Source organism: Leptonotus elevatus, chromosome 10 (assembly GCF_054856555.1).
Source record: "Leptonotus elevatus isolate MCC_2025b chromosome 10, RoL_Lele_1.0, whole genome shotgun sequence".
Taxonomy (NCBI): Eukaryota; Metazoa; Chordata; class Actinopteri; order Syngnathiformes; family Syngnathidae; genus Leptonotus; species Leptonotus elevatus.
In genome coordinates this window covers 3,944,786-3,961,943 of record NC_141248.1, presented here as the reverse complement: position 1 = coordinate 3,961,943, position 17,158 = coordinate 3,944,786, and the positions used below count along the sequence as shown (strand labels likewise).

The window sequence follows — 17,158 nt, the reverse complement described above, 5'->3', positions numbered from 1 at the left end:
CACATGTTTACGTTTTGACGCTTTACAATTGTTCGAAAATTACGTTTAACACTAGTAGTGTTACACGACTTCCTTTTAGAGTATCTAGTACCGTTTGCTAGTCGAGTTGCTAGCTTAAACATTCTCAGTGCGGTCATTTTCGTTTTTTGTTTTTGGTTTTTTTGCTCTTTCTTTTGACCTGGCTCAATAACTAATTCATTACGTTCTCTGGCCACACTGGCGTTCCCCTGCTACGACGGAGTTTACCTCCCAAAGGAAGAAAATGCATTTATACACCAGGTCTTGGATGAGCTGGAAATATACCAGAAGAATAGCCCCAACAGGTAATATAAATGGGTTATGACAGTTTTGATTGCACGTTGGAATTTGAATATTTACTTTTAAAAATGGCACAAGAACCTTCACATGATATTATTATTTTGGCCAGGCCTGATAGATAAATTCCACGCATGTTTAGACCACCAAAATCGGCATAATTTTTCATGACAAACAGCGCATAGCCACGAAAATAGCGTTGGAAATGGAAAATATAAGGATTTAGTTTTGCTTTTAATTTGCTTTTCATCTTGAACATGACAAGTCAGTAATGTATACAGTAGCCTACTAGCCAACAATTAACGTTGCCTAATAATGAAATGGTAACTGTTGAGTGTCTTCTTGTCAAAAAGCTTCCTGATGCTTGTCTGACCTCAGCTGGCTCTTCTGTGTACCGTCCAGTGTCCTCCTGTTCCCACCTCTGCCCAGTAGACTACGATACCTGATCCATAAGACCATCGAAGACCTGCCGGAGCTCACCAGCTTCTCCGTGGGGGAGAGCTGGTGTCGTCAGGTGGTGGTTTGCCCCTCGGAACTCAGGTGGTATAGCACATACAGTGTGAAGAACGAAAACTCTATTTTTCCTCATTCTTTTCCACTTTTTAATTACATTTCCAGACAGAAACTCAAAATATAGTCGATATGAATAATTCATTTTGACCTTTAGTGGGGGGTTTTCCCTCCAGTTTAAGTAAGGACATTTGTTTTGTAGAGCCGAGGCACAGGAAGAGGACACTGATGCAGAGAGCAAACCCAGCCTGGATGAAGAGCCTGCTAAAAGTCAATCTTCCACCTCAACTCGAATCAGAGCACCGAGGAGGCCAGACAAGGCGCTTTACACCCCAAGAGCTGCACGGCAGAGTCTCCAAAGCCTAAACTCACAGTCACAAGTATCCCAAAGAGTCCAAGAGTCAACAACTTCAGCCATCATCACCAGTCCAGCAAACTCCTCTTCCTCATCTGAGGGAAATTCATTACTCGAATTAAAAGAAGAATCCCTTCCTTTTGCAGCAGATAGCGCCCTTGTACATGACACATTAACAAAAGGGAAAGCTCATTTGAGCCTTGATATGGATGAAGTTGCACTTTCCTGCCTGAGTGAATTGAGCCTGGAGGATGACGAGAACAAATCTGCCACATGCGATCTGACTGAAGAGGTTGGACCACCCGTAATGCTTTTGGTGAACTTCTTCTAATATGTTTTTGTGCGTTCGTCCCCTCAGATCAAGACACGCCTGCAAGAAGGTGCTACTTTCACCCTGCAGCATGTCTACAATGACTACTCGGTTTACGAAAATGTGCTCATCACTCCTGATGACTTTGGCCACGTTATCGAGATCTACGACTTCCCTGCCATGTTCAAAACTGATGATCTCTTGGACGCCTTCACTGAGTATAGGTAGGCAACCTTCAGCTGTTCTTAAGTTTGAATGTGTACCAGTGAAAGAGGCCTAATTTAAAGCAGTATTTTCCTGTTTTTATCAGTGATGGTGGAATGAATATCAAGTGGGTGGACAACACACACGCCTTGGGAATTTTCGCCACTCAAACGGCAGGTGAGATCTCAAACAGGATATATATGACACTAAAGGAAATTTAAATATTAGCTAGCTCTGGTTAAAAATAGAAACATCTAAAACACTATTTTATACTATTCTAATACCTGACTTTTGATTTAATAGCCTTTTCAACATTGTAACTTTATGAGAAGTAACTTTATTCTTCCAAGCAGGAATGTTCCTTAATTATCATAAAAGTTAAGATTATACTGTTATGTCATTTTAAACGATGGCAGTTCACAATCAATTCACATTTCCTATGAGAAAAGAAAAACAAAATTTAACTAAAGCTGCAGTTAATGTGTGCATGTAAATGTACTGACTATGTGTGTGGAAGTGGCTATCTTTGGGAAAAAAAAGTATTCAAATAATAAAAAAAAGAGTTGGTGTGTGTCTGTATGTAATGCAGCACTGCATGCCCTCTCCATCTGCCACCCTCTGCTGAAGGCTCGAACACTAGCTGAAGGCAGTAAAAAGGCCAAAGGAAAGGCCATTCGACGAGCAGGTAGGACTATATTTCTAAAATTTTCTTATCAATAAAGTTTACAAGATACCAGGGTTATTATAGTTTTGGAATTTATAGTTCATTTTTATATTGTTCTGAGTTTAGTTTTTTGAATTTAGTTAGTTTAATTAGTTTTCAGGGCAGCCCTCTTAGTTTTTATTAGTTTTAGTTATTTCAAAAATGCTTAGATTTAGTATTAGTTTGAGTTTAAATAAAATGTGTAATACTTGTGTGCAATATTTAATAAATGCCATGGTAAAATGACAAAAGCAATGCACTTCTTACCTAGCGTTGCGTTTTGGCTGAATTAAATGAAAAAGCAGGCAAGGCGAGCCAATGGAGCCAAAAGTCAAACACCTAAAATTGTCACCTAGGAGCTCCGTCATCTGAAGGTGCTTTTCTTTTGGCTGCTGCTATATGATGTCACTTCTGTGCGACACACTTTAAAACGTCCTTATTCCGGTTAATATTGAAATAAATATGCTTAATTCACATTTAAAATCAACCCCAAAGGCTCATGTATTAAATTTATTACCAAAGACGAAAACTAAGGACATTTCTACTATAATTATAGTTAGTTTTAGTTAGTTTTGTAAATGTAAAATGTAGTTTTAGTTAGTTTTTCGTTCTTAAAAAATCATTTTCATTTTTATTTTATTTCGTTAACACATTTTTTTTGCATTTTAATTTGAGTTATTAAGTTAGTTTTAGTTAAAGTTGCAATATGGAACTTTTTCCCCAAAACTAACTTTACAATAAGCTTGTTATTTGACCATTTATGACTGAAATGCCTTCTAATGAGTAGATTAACACCTTAGCTGTTCACAATGGGTACGCGCCCTGTCTGCGGATGTGACGACGTTAATGTGCGTGATGTGTATGCGAAGAAGTTTCAGTTTCATTTTTCGTCAGCAGGTGGCAGTAGCGATTCAAAATTGAATATTCTACATTCAGTAGCTTTAACTAAAATAACCTTGCAAGATACATTTGTCTTTTCAAATGCTTCACCATTTCCTCCTCATTAAGTGGATGCAAAATGCCTGAATAAAGAGCCGATTGTGTCGTGCAGAGTTCATCCAGCCAGTGAAGGCGCGTCCGAAGACGGACAGTGCTGTTGCTAGGAGGATGGTGACCCGAGCTCTGGGCCTGAATGGACAGGGACGTGGACGAGCTCGTGGACGAGCTCGTGGACGAGGACGAGCGCAGTGCTTCTGACAGAAAGTGTTTGCAAATACAGGTGAAGAAACCATGCAAAGCCAGAAAAATCAAATGCAACAAAGAAATATGGCTTATCTTTTTAGCAAATTAAAAAACATTTGAATGCAAATTCATAAAAATACAAAAAAAAGCACATATTGTCACTGTTCATTATTTTATACTGAAACAAGATTATATCAAGGCACTTTGACATTGGGAATGTGGCATCGCTAATTATTATTCATTCATACTACAAACAACATCCAGAGCTCAACTCAGCAACAGGGTAAACTAAAGTTAGTGTACTGTATATGTGCATTTGTATATATTTTGTAGTTTTTAGCCTTTTTTGTCTAATTTGTACAAATAACTGCAGATAGCTACCTGGTTGATATTGTTGATATATGCTATCTACGTTTGACTGATGGATGTCACACATTTAGAAGCCGGGAGAAAACATGAACGTGCTTTATTGTTTGTTGCATGTGACATACTGTAGAACTTGTGAAATATGTAAGTAAACTTATCACGTAAATAAATAAAAGACGTGTAGGTCCACAAGTCTGTACATACTGTGAAACATGGAGGCGGCTTTGTTAGTGTATGTTTTGGAGGGTAAACATCCAAAAAGTATCAACTATAAAATGTCCAAAAACAAAAGAAGAAATCCCGTAAATTACCATATTATGTACACAAAATTGCCAAAGAAGTCAAAACAATTATTTTTTTAAAAGGCAACTTTAAAAAGTAACTATAAAATGTAAAAACAAATAAAGGAATCCCAAAAAATAGCATAAAATGTCCACAAAATAGCCAAAAATGTCAGAAAATTGATAACAAAAGGGCAGAAACAACTCTCAAAAATGTCCCCAAAAAAGGAAGAGGAGAGGCAGAAAATGACCATATGTTCATAAAATTGCCAAAAATGTCAGATATTTGACAGAAAGACCGAAAAGATCTATGAAAAACTAAATCTGAACAATTACACACACAAACTGCACTTTAACAAAATGTTGCAATATTTGCCTATTTGCACAAATCTTCTGCACTTTTTATTGATCTATTTTATTTAGTTTAGTTTGGTATTTTACACTATGTGCTTTTTTTAATTTTGCCGAAAGCTGCTGGAACAAAATTTCGTTATGCTTGCATAATGATAATATTTATTCTTGATTCTTGAAAACAAAAATCCGAAAACGGAAGATGGGAAGGTAGAAGAAAATTAGCTAATGGCTCTTGGGCCCAAGTACAGGAGACTAACAATTCGTTTCGTTCATCATAATGTTCAAAGGTTTTGTGGCTCCAGACAGATTTTTTGCTATTTATTTGGCCTAAAATGGCTCTTTTGACAGGAAAGGTTGCCGACCCCACCTGTACTATACTAAGTTACAAAAATAAATCTAAGTCTGTTTCAGATGTAGTCTATATTCTGTTTTATTGCCTTCATACGACAGGGTGGGTGTTAACATCGTCTTTATTTGTGTGCTCCTGTGAGTTTGTCTTCTTGCTTAGCATTCAACATCACTGTAAGGTTTTGCTTTCACCATCGACCTTTATTACAGAGAATGTCATGCATTTCCACATTTCAATCAAATCCGTGAGGCAGCAGGTGACTGACACCCTTATAAAATGAAGGGAATTAGTCACATTTACAAAATGACAAAAAAAATGCATTTTTCACACAGACACATTTGAGGCTTCGCCACGGTTCCTGACAGCAATAATTTAACGGAAGATGAAGTGATAATGGAGTGCATGTGTAAGCCAAAAGCATAAAGTCAATAAATAAAACCTTTTCAAAGGTGAGGTCAAGTATTTGAAATTCAGACTCATCGGCAGAAGATACAAATACTTTAAATTGTGTCCTGTTCAAGTCCTAAAAGAAAATCAAATAGCATTGTGTTACATTACCTTTTGCTACTTTGTTCATGTAGAATGTCAAATAAAATCTAAGTAAAACAATGTTGGCAAACAATAGAAGCAAAGTGATGTATTCTGTATGTATGTATGTAACTCTGAAACATGGTGTAGCACCAAAATGTTTTTCTTGGACAAAATGGAGCTGAAACTTTCTTGTACTGACCATTCAAAGGTAATTATGGGCACATTTCATTTACAAAAATATTTGGCTGCAATGTTCCCTGACAGTTATTAAAAAGCACCACATACAAAAATTTACATTTCACCACAAAATAAGAGCTGTACTGCATGTGGCATTATAGATTGAATAATTTACTGGATAATTTTCCTCACAGTCAGTTGGAAGAAATATGGCTGCTTTTGACCACATCGTCAGCTTACCAATATCGAAACAGGATTTTATTGGCACATTTCGTAAAAGTGTCTTTCTGTGAACTTGTGAATGTAATACTGCAATTGCGCATGATGTTCAAACGTCCATATGTACTTTTTGTACGCCATCCCACATCCTTCTCCTTTAGTGGTTGTGAAACACTCCTGCTGAGCGCTTCCTTAATGTCCGTCCATCTGTCTTTCTGTCCGTTTACCTGTGCGAAAGCTGATTGGTCAGCAGGCCGGGAAATGTTTCTTCGCTGTCTGAACTCCGTGAGCCGCCTGTGAATTCAGAAACAATGACAATGAAAAATCGTCGTCGTTGTCGTCGTCACTTTGATATCAGTAAGAGCTCACCTGTTTGACAGTTGTACATCCACACGCGATTTCCGTCGTAGCGGCTGCGGCACTTCATTATGTTGTTGGTGTAGTCGGATTCTGCAACCTCGTAGTTTGGGTTGATCACAACCTGGAATAACGCGCATGTCATTTGTTGTGTTGTGGCATTTATAAATGGGCTCATCATCATGCAACTAATTGTAAATCTTGGTTATTTTGGTGCCCCCATCCTTACCTGGAGGATGTAGTCACCAGGTGGAACGTCTGTGATGTCGATCCACTGGCAGTCAATGTCATGCCTGTAGGTGTCTGAGCAGCCCACCGTGATGCCCTGTGCTCCGAAGTTGGCACATTCATATTTCTTCTCAATGCCTGTCAGTTGAGATTCATCATATTAACTTGATAATACTGCAATATAGTTTCTGTCCACGGATAAAGGGATTTTTCATTGGTTGGGCGAGCTTGTATCATCATGTAAATGCAACAGGCTACGGAAGTATGGTATGAACGAGTCTGTCTCATTTCAAACTGGTTACTTGAACATTGGGACAAAAATAGGGATGGGTGAGTACCAATACTGAGTGTCGCTATCGGGGTTTTACCGGCGTCATTTCAAGGTATTGGATAAATGCGAAAGAAGTTGATACCAGCCACTGATACTTAAAAAAAAATGACATCAATAAGTCTGGTGACTAGTTATAATTTACATGAACAAAATGGCCTTTAGTCCACAAGTTGCAAAATGTCCCAAATACCATTTGCTCTGAATTTGAAAAGAAAAATGTAATGTTCCTGTCACCAACCTCCAACATGAAACACTAATGACATCTAGTAGCAGAAAATTACCTCAACACAAATATATGACTCAATGTTTCACACTCCTTTTAACTGTAACTGTCTAACGCTTATGAATTACTGTATCAATGAACTAAATCAGTGGTGTCCAAACTTTTTTGTTTGAGGGCTATATTCAGAAAAGGACACAAGGTCCACGTAATGTGATGTTGAGAAATTGTGTTTAGTCCTCAACATTTTTACACATTATTTGTGTTTTTGCATCATCTAGAAAAATGCTACAGTATAATAAACCAATTTATTTGTAATAGTGGCACCTATTTTTTGACACCCTCCCTTCTTACATTGACCATCTCGCAACTCTTTTTTCTTTTCTTTTTTTAACTGTCAAATGCCATTTTAAGTATATGTCGCTGGCCACTGAAAAATGGATGGCGGGCTGCAGTATGGACACCACTGAAATAACTGATACAACTACTAAATATTTACTAACCATATTTGTTGATTAACAAGAGTATGAAAAACCTGAAAAAATATATTTTATTGTACATTTAAAACAAATATGTGTGATTAAGTTGCGATTAATCATGAGCTAACTTTGGAAATCATGTGATTAATTATGATAATTGTAATCGACTGACAGCCCTAATATACAAACAGTATATGAATATATTTATATATGTATGTATATGTGTGCGCGTGTGTGGATATGCAGTACAACGTGGAAATTGCCTTAGTTTTAAGTTGTATTTAAAAATTACATTAAAAAGCATCACCGGTCAATTAGATTTGAAATGAAAATATTTGATGTCTCTTTTACTGAAGGTTGAACCAACAAATGGATGTACCTTCTGCACAACGTGTATCCTCCAGACAGAAGCTGGCTTTGTGACCCTCTGCCACTTTAGTTCCATTCACATTCATCAAGTCATAGTGGGTGAACACCTCCATGCTGTGGAAATGTCTGCATATAGACGGCAAGAAACTGCGTCAAAGGACCCGTGAGTCAGAAGTGAACGGCAGTTCATGTTACCGACTCACCTGTGGCATTCGTGCCAGGTCCAGGATTGATGCCCCGTCCGCGGCCTGAAGTCCGTCTGGCCGTTGTTGTGGATCTGAGAGGAGAAGCGCAGCAGGCGGCGGTATGAATTCTGCTCAGCCTTGTCGGCACTGCTGGACAGACACTTCTCCTCCTGGGCGCACTGCAGGGCGTACATCGGTCTGTCCTCCAGGTATGCCGTGTGCTCCACTTCCTGGGCGTTCAGGACCAAGTCAGGGGCCGCTGGATGGGACACACATTAGGATTTGGGAATCATGTGTGTAGAGTACATTCAACCAGGTTGGATGGAGGAGCCGTCCTTACTCAGCGTACAGGCCACCCCAGCAGCAAAGCGTCCTCCCCCTTTTGGACATTGAATATGTTTCCCGTGATGCAGGCACTGATCCAGAGACAGCTCAGTGCCAGAACATCTCACGCCGCTCATCACAATGGTATCACTTGTAGCATCGCCTTGCCAGTACCAGGTTTCCTGGTAACAGAGAAGCATACAAAATATATAGAAGTTGACACAAGATTTCCTGGTCAAAGCAGCAATATGGATTTTACATAGCATTAAAAGCTTCAAATTCATTTTGGAGACACATTCGCTTAATTGTGGGACTGCTGAAACATTCCAACATATGTTGTTGTGATTTTTATTCTCTGCAATTTTTTGCCCTGTAACAACTCCCGCATAATACTTCCGATTTACACTGTTCAAATTTCAACTTGCTTAAAAAAAATTCACGCCTTCCGGGGTATTTATCATCTGATTCCACATTACTTACAGTATTTGCATAATTTAACGTTAACTACCAACTTGTCCCCATTCATTTTCAATGGGACTGACATTGAACTTTTTCTAAGTCCCACTTTCCACGCCCACTTCCATTCATACAATTGATCATCATTACCAGCTCTCTGATACTGCTCAGTGGCGCACTTGGTAAATTGCATTGTCTAGTAACCAGGAGGTTGCGAGTTTGAATCCCACCTCCGACTGCACATAGCAAATGTATCCAATGCAATTATGCTCAGTGATTACGTGCTAACCAACTGACTATCATATCAGGAAATGCATTATAATTTCACAAAAATTATTAAAAGCATGTGTCCCCATTCAGCATCGATTCCTTTTTGCATCAGATGGCACTTTTCAATATAAATACACCATAAGCCATGATTTTGAACAAGACGCGTTGAGCAATTGCCTGCCAAACCGGAAGACCTGGATTCAAACCCCGCTTGGACAACTCTTTACTGCAAATCCAATATTGAATACTTATCATTGTCAAATTATTTCACTATTATTACTTTGTAATTTTCACATAATTCATCTTTCAATTTACTTCATAAGAATTCAGCATTCTGACGCAATTTCTGCAGAAATTGCACTTGGTCTAGTATTTATTTGTAAATGATGACATACTGACTCACCTGGAGTCAGACTAGATTTTTTTTTCAAATGACTCATGCGTGGAAACATTTCAAATCTTGCCATCATCTTACTGATAAATGTTCTTCCATGAGGCAGAGCTAATCACAAAGTATAGGACATGCGGCGAGAGGGGATACGTTGTCCCTAAAGTGCTGACTCTGCCTCTTTCCTCAACCACACGGCGAGCGCCTTAAAGTCAAACTTTCCAACATGACTGATGTGGAGGATTTACGACGCAAAATGCCTGATGGAAAATAAATCACATTTTACACGTGAGTTACGGAATAGGACAGGCGTGCTGTATAGCATCTCAGCGGTCGTTTGCTGTCATTTGTTCCATCTGTTAATGCAGTGCGCATGCTGTAGCATTTAAAGCCCAGACAGCCAAAATTGAGTATTATTACCACCATAAGGCAAATGGTGTGGTTTTGGTGGCAGTTTGTTGCCTTGTTTATCAAGCCGAGTCAGATTACTGTATTGTTGAAAATTCAAACTTGAGCTAACACTACCTTATCCAGCACCACGTCTCACAATGTGCCTATATTAGGCATGACCCAATATTAGATTCTGACAGTATGATAAAAAAAAAAAGAATAAATATCTAATAATATAATATATTTTATTTTTTTGTTTATTTTTAATTACATTATGAAATATTATAAGAATAATATATCTAAATAATAAAACATAAAATGATAATATATAACCATGAGAAACCCCGTGCATAACTGCTCCCACCTCCCCTCTCTGCTCACAGAGAAGTTAGGAATTAATTGGCGGCAGTTAACATCAAATAGGCTGCTCGTTTACTCAACTCTGCAAGCAGTCAATCATATTTTGACCTGTTGAGGCGTCCCCTCATGCTTGAAGTGATGTTCAGCAAATACCTTTTGACAGTGTCCGTCAAAACATGAGCATTATTATCTTTTTAAATGCAAAATGTTTGGCACAGCTCTCTTATTGGCTCTCATTCGTTTGGGCACATGTACTGAGTGAATGAATGAGTCACACTGAATCCAGATTTGTTTAAACATTAACATATGTGTGAGAAAACCAAATGTTCCCATCCAGTGTTACCATATTGATTTGTGTCAGTAGAGGTTGCTGTTGCTTAGTAAAAGTCAAATTCAAAATCAGGCCGAGTGTGTGAGCAAGTATTACCTGAAAGGCGTGACTGGCAAATCCCAAGCCCAGCTGTCTGCACACCACCATGGCCTCCATGGTCCCCCAACTCTCACTGCACACTGCCCCCCACACCAGAGAGCCGTTCCTGTCCGTAAGAACCTCCACGCGACCCTCGTAGGGATTACGTCCGCCGGACAACCGAAGCTGTGATGAGCACAAACACACGTGTGTCCAGGGCTGGAAAACGTACTCACACTGTGTAATCATTAAGGCAGTCCTTCTTAAATAGGGGGAGCGTGTGACCCCAGGGAACATGTTTTTTTTTTTTTGAGGTACAAGAATAAAGTGTAATTGAACAACCACTACAGTAGGTGGCAACGGCGCTCTCAGTGTCAGAGAGTGTAAAAAAAAATTGCACACTATTACTGACTATAATAATAATAATTAGGGATGGGCGAGTACCGATACAAGGCCAATTTCATCGGTACTCACGACGGATATTGAACCTGGTATCGGCCCCCACTCTTGTGGCCATTTTTTGGTCAGGAACAGACTCGGGGGAACGAAAGTTTTGTTCCGTCTCGTTCATTTCCTGTGTGTCTCCTTATGAGGTAACACTTGGTTATTTTATTACTTCCGGCAGCGCCATTTCAGCATGCATTACTAAGAATAAGTAAGTGCTCTTGTCTTGTGAGTAATATCACCTGTATCTGCGATTCATATATGTTTGTAGCTTAGGTAACTTCGTCATGTTTAATGGCCTCATTTATGTTTGCTGCGCTCTTAATTGCCTCGTTAACGTCATGCGGTGCTAAAAATAGAACGATGCCGTTACAGCCCTCGCAGATGCTAATTATAGCTCTTATACACACTACATTTATATATATATTTGTAATGTGGTGTTTTCGTTTCCCTTTGGGTTTTATGTATACTAATTCCTATTTAGAGCAGCCTTCCAAATTTCAAAGCATGGATTTCAAAACAAGATATAATTAAACATCACACAGCTTGAGGAATTCTTAACATGGTAGATATTATTCAATTACTCGAATGACTATTGTATTGAATTTAATTCTTCACTGTATTCCTTAAAAATAAGTTGTACAACCACATATTTTGATTGGGACTTATTTTTCCTGGCCACTGGATTATTTGTTTACTTTTATTTATGGATCCATTCATTTCATTCAATTTTAAGGAAATTTGCTATAATTGGGATTTATATGTTTTTATTTTTATTTTATTTTATTTTTGTACATTTTATGTATCATAAGTACTAATGGTATCGGCACTTGGTATCGGTGAGTACAGAAGATTTGAGTATTGGTATCGAACATCCCTAATAATAATGATGATTATAATTATAATAATAACTAACATTGTGCTCACACTAAAAGAGAAAAAAAACGTGTTGTCTCAACAGAAACAGAAATACACAAGTAAAGATAACTGGAAAATATACTTAAATGTATGCTTACTATGTACTTTATTGAAAGGTTCCACTTTTATGTAAAACCAAATGTTGCAATTGTCAGTCAGTGTGGGCGGAGCCACTCACTCTGTCCTTAAAGCCCATAGCCGGAACGTTGCACCTGACTGCGACGTCTTCCTCGTGGCTGCAGCCCAAAGAATCCCGATTGAAGTGACACTCGGTCAGAGATTTCTCAAAGCCAGAACACTCCACCTCGTTCATGTGCACTGGCCCCATGCCTACAAAAGCAAACACGTGAAGAACATTCGTGGTCATACATCATGTCCATAATGGGAAATAATCACTATTACGATTGCAATAGCATTGCTGGAAAGAAGAAACGTCCCACAATGAAACAGCGGCAGCCTCGCATGACTGACTGCTTTGCTGGAGTCAACTCAAAAACAGATGTTAGACTTCTTGGGAACTCCGTTGTTTCAGTAGAAAAACAGTAAACAACATTCTCTTTTTCAAGTCTTAAAAAAGGAATTTCAGTGAAGCACGTATTCCACAATTGCATGTGCGAGTACTGCAGGCATGCTGGCTTTCTTCCCATGTGACTGAGGAGGAATGTCCTTGGTGATGTGCGCTCGGAAATGTGCTCGCCACCGGAGGAAATAAATCAACAACCAGCAGAACACTGCAGTCAATTCCCTCTAGCCAGCCTGATGTGCAAAGATGGACATGCAGGAGTTCTCGTTTTTTAGGGACTTCCAAAAACAAATGGCGTCATCGTTTATTTCCAGTCTGCGTGTGTGGTAACCACAGCTGAAGTCATGAAAAAGAAGTTGTGCACTGTCCAGATAGAATTCCTCCTCTGGAACCCAGAACAGCTGCTTTTCTTTGCTGGAACATTTTGTACTCTCATCTACTCTCCATTCACTCTGAGAACATGTGGATGATTATAACTGCTTCAGCAAATGTGACTCCTTTATAGTCATATATTGCATTTCACACAATAACGTATTGTCCATTGTTGGCCTCTTATGCTGACTTCAAGTCTAGACTGACTGAAATTTGACAAAAACAGCAGGTGGAGATTTTAGAGTTTTGGCCAAAAGTTTCATTTTAACAGCTGGACTCTGGTTCAGTGGAACTCTTATGCATATTTTTGTATATATATTTTTTTCGTGACTCATATTAATGAAAATTTTTAATTTAATTTAAATAAGAAAGAGAAAAAGTTGTGTGGGTGTGATTGTGGCGCTTAAGAAGATTTAGCGATACAAGAGAAAATTTGAGTGTTTATTGTCACTTTTCAAATGTTCCAGTCCGCTTCCAATTGGGCCTACTGTAATAGGCAGTGTGCCAGCAGTGTCAGATGGCGCGATGACCAGTTGGCGTCCACTTTGTGATACGCATTTACACCCACTACAGTATATCAATGTTTCACAATCGTTACTCTGAGACATGGCACATATTTTACATTATCTCACGGCACATCACCTAATAAGTGGATTCACTAGTGAGCCATCTAGTGGAAGAGCAATTAATGGTTGTTCGTTTCATGATGGAAAGTTGAGCAAAGAGAATTGGATCATATTCTGCTTCACAACTGAAGTCACGCAAACTGGTTGGAATTAGGGCTCGGTTTAAAAAATGTATATCAAATGAATTTTCCTTTTCGAGCCCGATATCGATTCATAAAACTAGGAATCGATTATTGAAATCTCTTTTTTTCCCCCGCATAAATTGTTAAGAAAATATAATTTTAAAGGCCTATATTTTTTTTTCTTTAAATTTACTGTTCACATGAATTTAAAAGTATTTTCCTAAATTTATGAAATATTTGACTGAATATTTTAAGTTTATATTTTCAATTACTGAATTTGACTTGTGAAAATATTTTCATCTCATCCATGTCAATGTTTGTGTAACACTTAACTGATTATAACACGTGTTCCTTTCATTAATAAACTAAATCATTTGACCAGTTACTGCCTCCGCAAAATTTACTTTGGAAATTAATATTTGTGGATTTTTTATAATTTCCTTGACATTTAAGAAGAATTGATGTGAATCGAATCGAACTGAACTCTTGTGACTTGAAATCGAATCGATTGAGAAAATTAGAATTGATACCCAGCCCTAGTAAGAATTACTTCTGTATAGGATTGAATTGAATAAATTTTGCCTGAAACATTTTCATTTTCGATATATATTTTCTTTCGATAGCTGACCAGAGATACAACAATTCATAATGGCCATGATGCGATTGTTGAGCCATTAACAATACATCATCAAGGAGAGCAAACCATTTCCAACACTGTAGATTGGTCAATAATTTGTACAAAATAATGTGGGGACTGACCAAAGTAAAAAATGTGAAATTGACCATATTTGGACATAAGAGTTTTTGCAGTGACAGGTGTGTTTGAGTGTACCTTGTCCCATGCTAGCACCGATCAAGGCTTCTTTGGCGCTGCCGAAGCCCATCTCCCGACAAACCACGGTGGCAGCTCGAATGTTCCAGTTGTCCTCACACACTGTTCCCCACACGCCGTTGCGCAACACCTCCACGCGACCCTCCCCTATCATGGCTCCGCCTTTTAGCCGCACCAGGGGTTGCTATGGCGGTGGTTCATAAGCATGGAGAATTGAATTTAGAGTACAAATTTAATTTCAACTGTAAAGAGAGCAATCAAGGACGATTGTATGGCGACAATGTTGCCACGTTACCTCCATTCTGTACGCCTTCCTGAAGCCTGTGCTGAGGCTGGGAGCAAAGGTACGACCAGGAACGCAGCTGAGCACGACGGGCATGCCCTGCTCACAGGTCTTGTTGCCCTTCAGCTCGATCTCCCTGCCCAGTTTGCATTCAGACAGGTCGGCCTCGTTGCCAGCGCAGTTGACGGAGAAAGCCCAGTAGTTCTTCTTGCGCCGCTTGGCCAACAATCTGAGAAGAGGAAAAATAAATAAATATATTAAGATGGCTGGATTGAACACATTTACTTCACATGCATTTACTCCAATGCCTTTTTAGACACATTAGTCTTGCATCAATTCATGTTGCTTGGGAATTATTTCCCCCTCACCCTTCTTTTATGTTTACCCTTTCACGGAAAATCGGGCACCATTTGGCGACCCGGCAGGCTTCTTAGGTTATTGTTTTTTTGTTTTGTATTTATTTTTATTTTTAAGTCTCTTAGACAAGTTGTATACATTATTATTATTATTATTATTATTATTATTATCATCATCATTATTATTATTATGGTCTGTGCTATTTCTCATTCTGTCAGACTGATGGCCTGACAAGTGGCTCGTTCAAGTGAGGGAGCACAAAAACAGTCTTGTTGTGAAAACACCTTAACATTCCCATGACCCCGTGGTCAAAAGGAAGCCATCAACCAACTGCGGCCGACCTCGAAGTGCAATTTTAGCTTTCAGCAAAATGTTCTTCACAGAATGTGCCTTTGAGTTGGTAGAATTTGCGCAAGATGTGCTGTTTTTGTTACCCATTTTGTGACAAAAAGCCACTAGTGCAAAAACAGATATCGGAAGGGTAAAATAAAGATGGAGTATTGCTGCTTTGTTTTTCTTCCTTAAAAATAAACTGAATTTCTGGAATTCGCTGCTCTCAAATTCAAAGTATGGTAATGTAGTTGAAGTTTTAGAAAATTGTGATTCAAATTGAGAATTAGATTGCATGCAAATGCATTTAGCAAAACCAATGATAATGATAATAAGCATTTATAATTCACTCTGTGCAAAAAAGGTATGTCCTAGTCACTTTCTTTGGAACATCTAAAATAATTAAACCCGTCTGCCAGGAAATGGCAAATTGTTTGTGAGTCATTCCAGAGTACGTACTGCCAGCATTTGTGGTGATGTTTCAGAATGCCAGCATGCTCACTCTCAAGCTAAAAAGGGAGCAACAATAAGATGCAGCACAGAACCAGACACTTTTTCACACAGTATTGCGCAAACTTTCCCCACCCAGGCCAGCCCTCCATCCGCTACAATTTGTTTTTGGCTTTGTGTCAAGAATCTTCAGATTTGAGTCTGCTTCATCTCGGGGAGGAAAGCGGTTCAAGGGTTAAGTGGCGACTGCCAGAAAGCAAAGTGCTTATGCAACATGCGATGAAATATATAAGCTGCCATTTAATATTAATATATTGATATTGGCTGAGGAGACTTACTTGTAGGGCTTGATGTTGAAGCGCTTTTCGGCAGGGAAGCCGTACATGCCGCAGATGACCCTGCTGTTCATCTCATTCCAGTCTGCGTTGCAGATCTGCCTCCACTTCCCGCCGTCTTTCACCTCCAAAAAGCCCTCTGTGATGGGTATCCGTTTTCTGTGAGAATACGTGGCCCTTATTCGCACGTCCTCCACATTCACCGGCAAACCCTGATGAACAAACGGATGTTACATTAGTCACAGATGTTACTAAAAGGATGCAAAGGTGTTACTATTAAATATTGTTACATCTTGGCTAGTATTTTTCTGTACTGAGAAAGTGAGAAAGGCTGGGCTATACGGAAGCGTATTGCATTCACTTAAAAAAGACACACAAAAAAACATGTTTTTCTGCCAATTTGTTTGGGGGGGGGGGGTTTGTTTGTTTTTTAAATGTCAGTTTAATTGAATACTTTTTTTTCTGTTTTTCATCATTTGTTTCATTTTTTTCCTATTTTTTTCTTTTAAATAATATGAAGGGAAAAAAATCCCCAAAACAGAAGAAAAAAATTCTGAAAAACGGAAAACAATTCAGAAAAACAGAAAAACTATTCTGAAAAACTATTCTGAAAAACAGAAATAAAATATTCAGAAAAATATATTTATTTACAAAAATGGGGAACCCCCTCCCCCAAGGAAATAAATATACCATAAAACAAAACAACAAATTTGAAAAACAGAAACTAAATTCAAATTATAAAAAACAAAAACAAACATGGATCTCTCTCTCTCTCTCTCTCGCTCTCTCTCTCTCTCTATCTCTCTCTCTCTCTCTCTCTCTCTGAAACAAAGGATCTATGTTCCCATCTAAATGAAGCAAAAGTAATGAATTGCTGCCAAAAGAATTAGAAAATAGTTTGCGGCAAATTAAACAGCACAACAATTATGAGTATGTCACTACCT

The 17,158-nt window shown here is 38.6% G+C and overlaps 2 protein-coding genes across 2 annotated transcripts in view; one reads left to right on the top strand and one right to left on the bottom strand.

Moving 5' to 3' along the window:
- Window positions 1–177: 177 nt before the first annotated feature.
- On the top strand, window positions 178–9,164 carry r3hcc1 (R3H domain and coiled-coil containing 1; the record flags this gene model as incomplete). Its single annotated transcript, XM_086086843.1, has 8 exons — window positions 178–323; window positions 718–855; window positions 1,028–1,472; window positions 1,539–1,714; window positions 1,801–1,871; window positions 2,284–2,379; window positions 3,449–3,616; window positions 7,828–9,164. Coding segments are annotated over 7 exons (1,218 nt in total), but the record flags the coding sequence as incomplete, so codon positions are not given.
- LOC147166767 (lysyl oxidase homolog 2A-like) overlaps window positions 5,109–17,158 on the bottom strand; it is a 29,761-nt gene continuing 17,711 nt past the window's right edge. The window contains exons 4-14 of the mRNA XM_086088158.1: window positions 16,218–16,426; window positions 14,755–14,971; window positions 14,460–14,643; window positions 12,163–12,314; window positions 10,641–10,808; window positions 8,366–8,531; window positions 8,044–8,284; window positions 7,851–7,966; window positions 6,443–6,579; window positions 6,226–6,337; window positions 5,109–6,150 (exon numbers count right to left, since the gene is read on the bottom strand). Of these exons, the coding sequence (XP_085944284.1) occupies window positions 6,080–6,150; window positions 6,226–6,337; window positions 6,443–6,579; window positions 7,851–7,966; window positions 8,044–8,284; window positions 8,366–8,531; window positions 10,641–10,808; window positions 12,163–12,314; window positions 14,460–14,643; window positions 14,755–14,971; window positions 16,218–16,426 (1,773 nt within the window). The 3' untranslated portion in view covers window positions 5,109–6,079. The remainder of the gene's footprint in view (window positions 6,151–6,225; window positions 6,338–6,442; window positions 6,580–7,850; window positions 7,967–8,043; window positions 8,285–8,365; window positions 8,532–10,640; window positions 10,809–12,162; window positions 12,315–14,459; window positions 14,644–14,754; window positions 14,972–16,217; window positions 16,427–17,158) is intronic.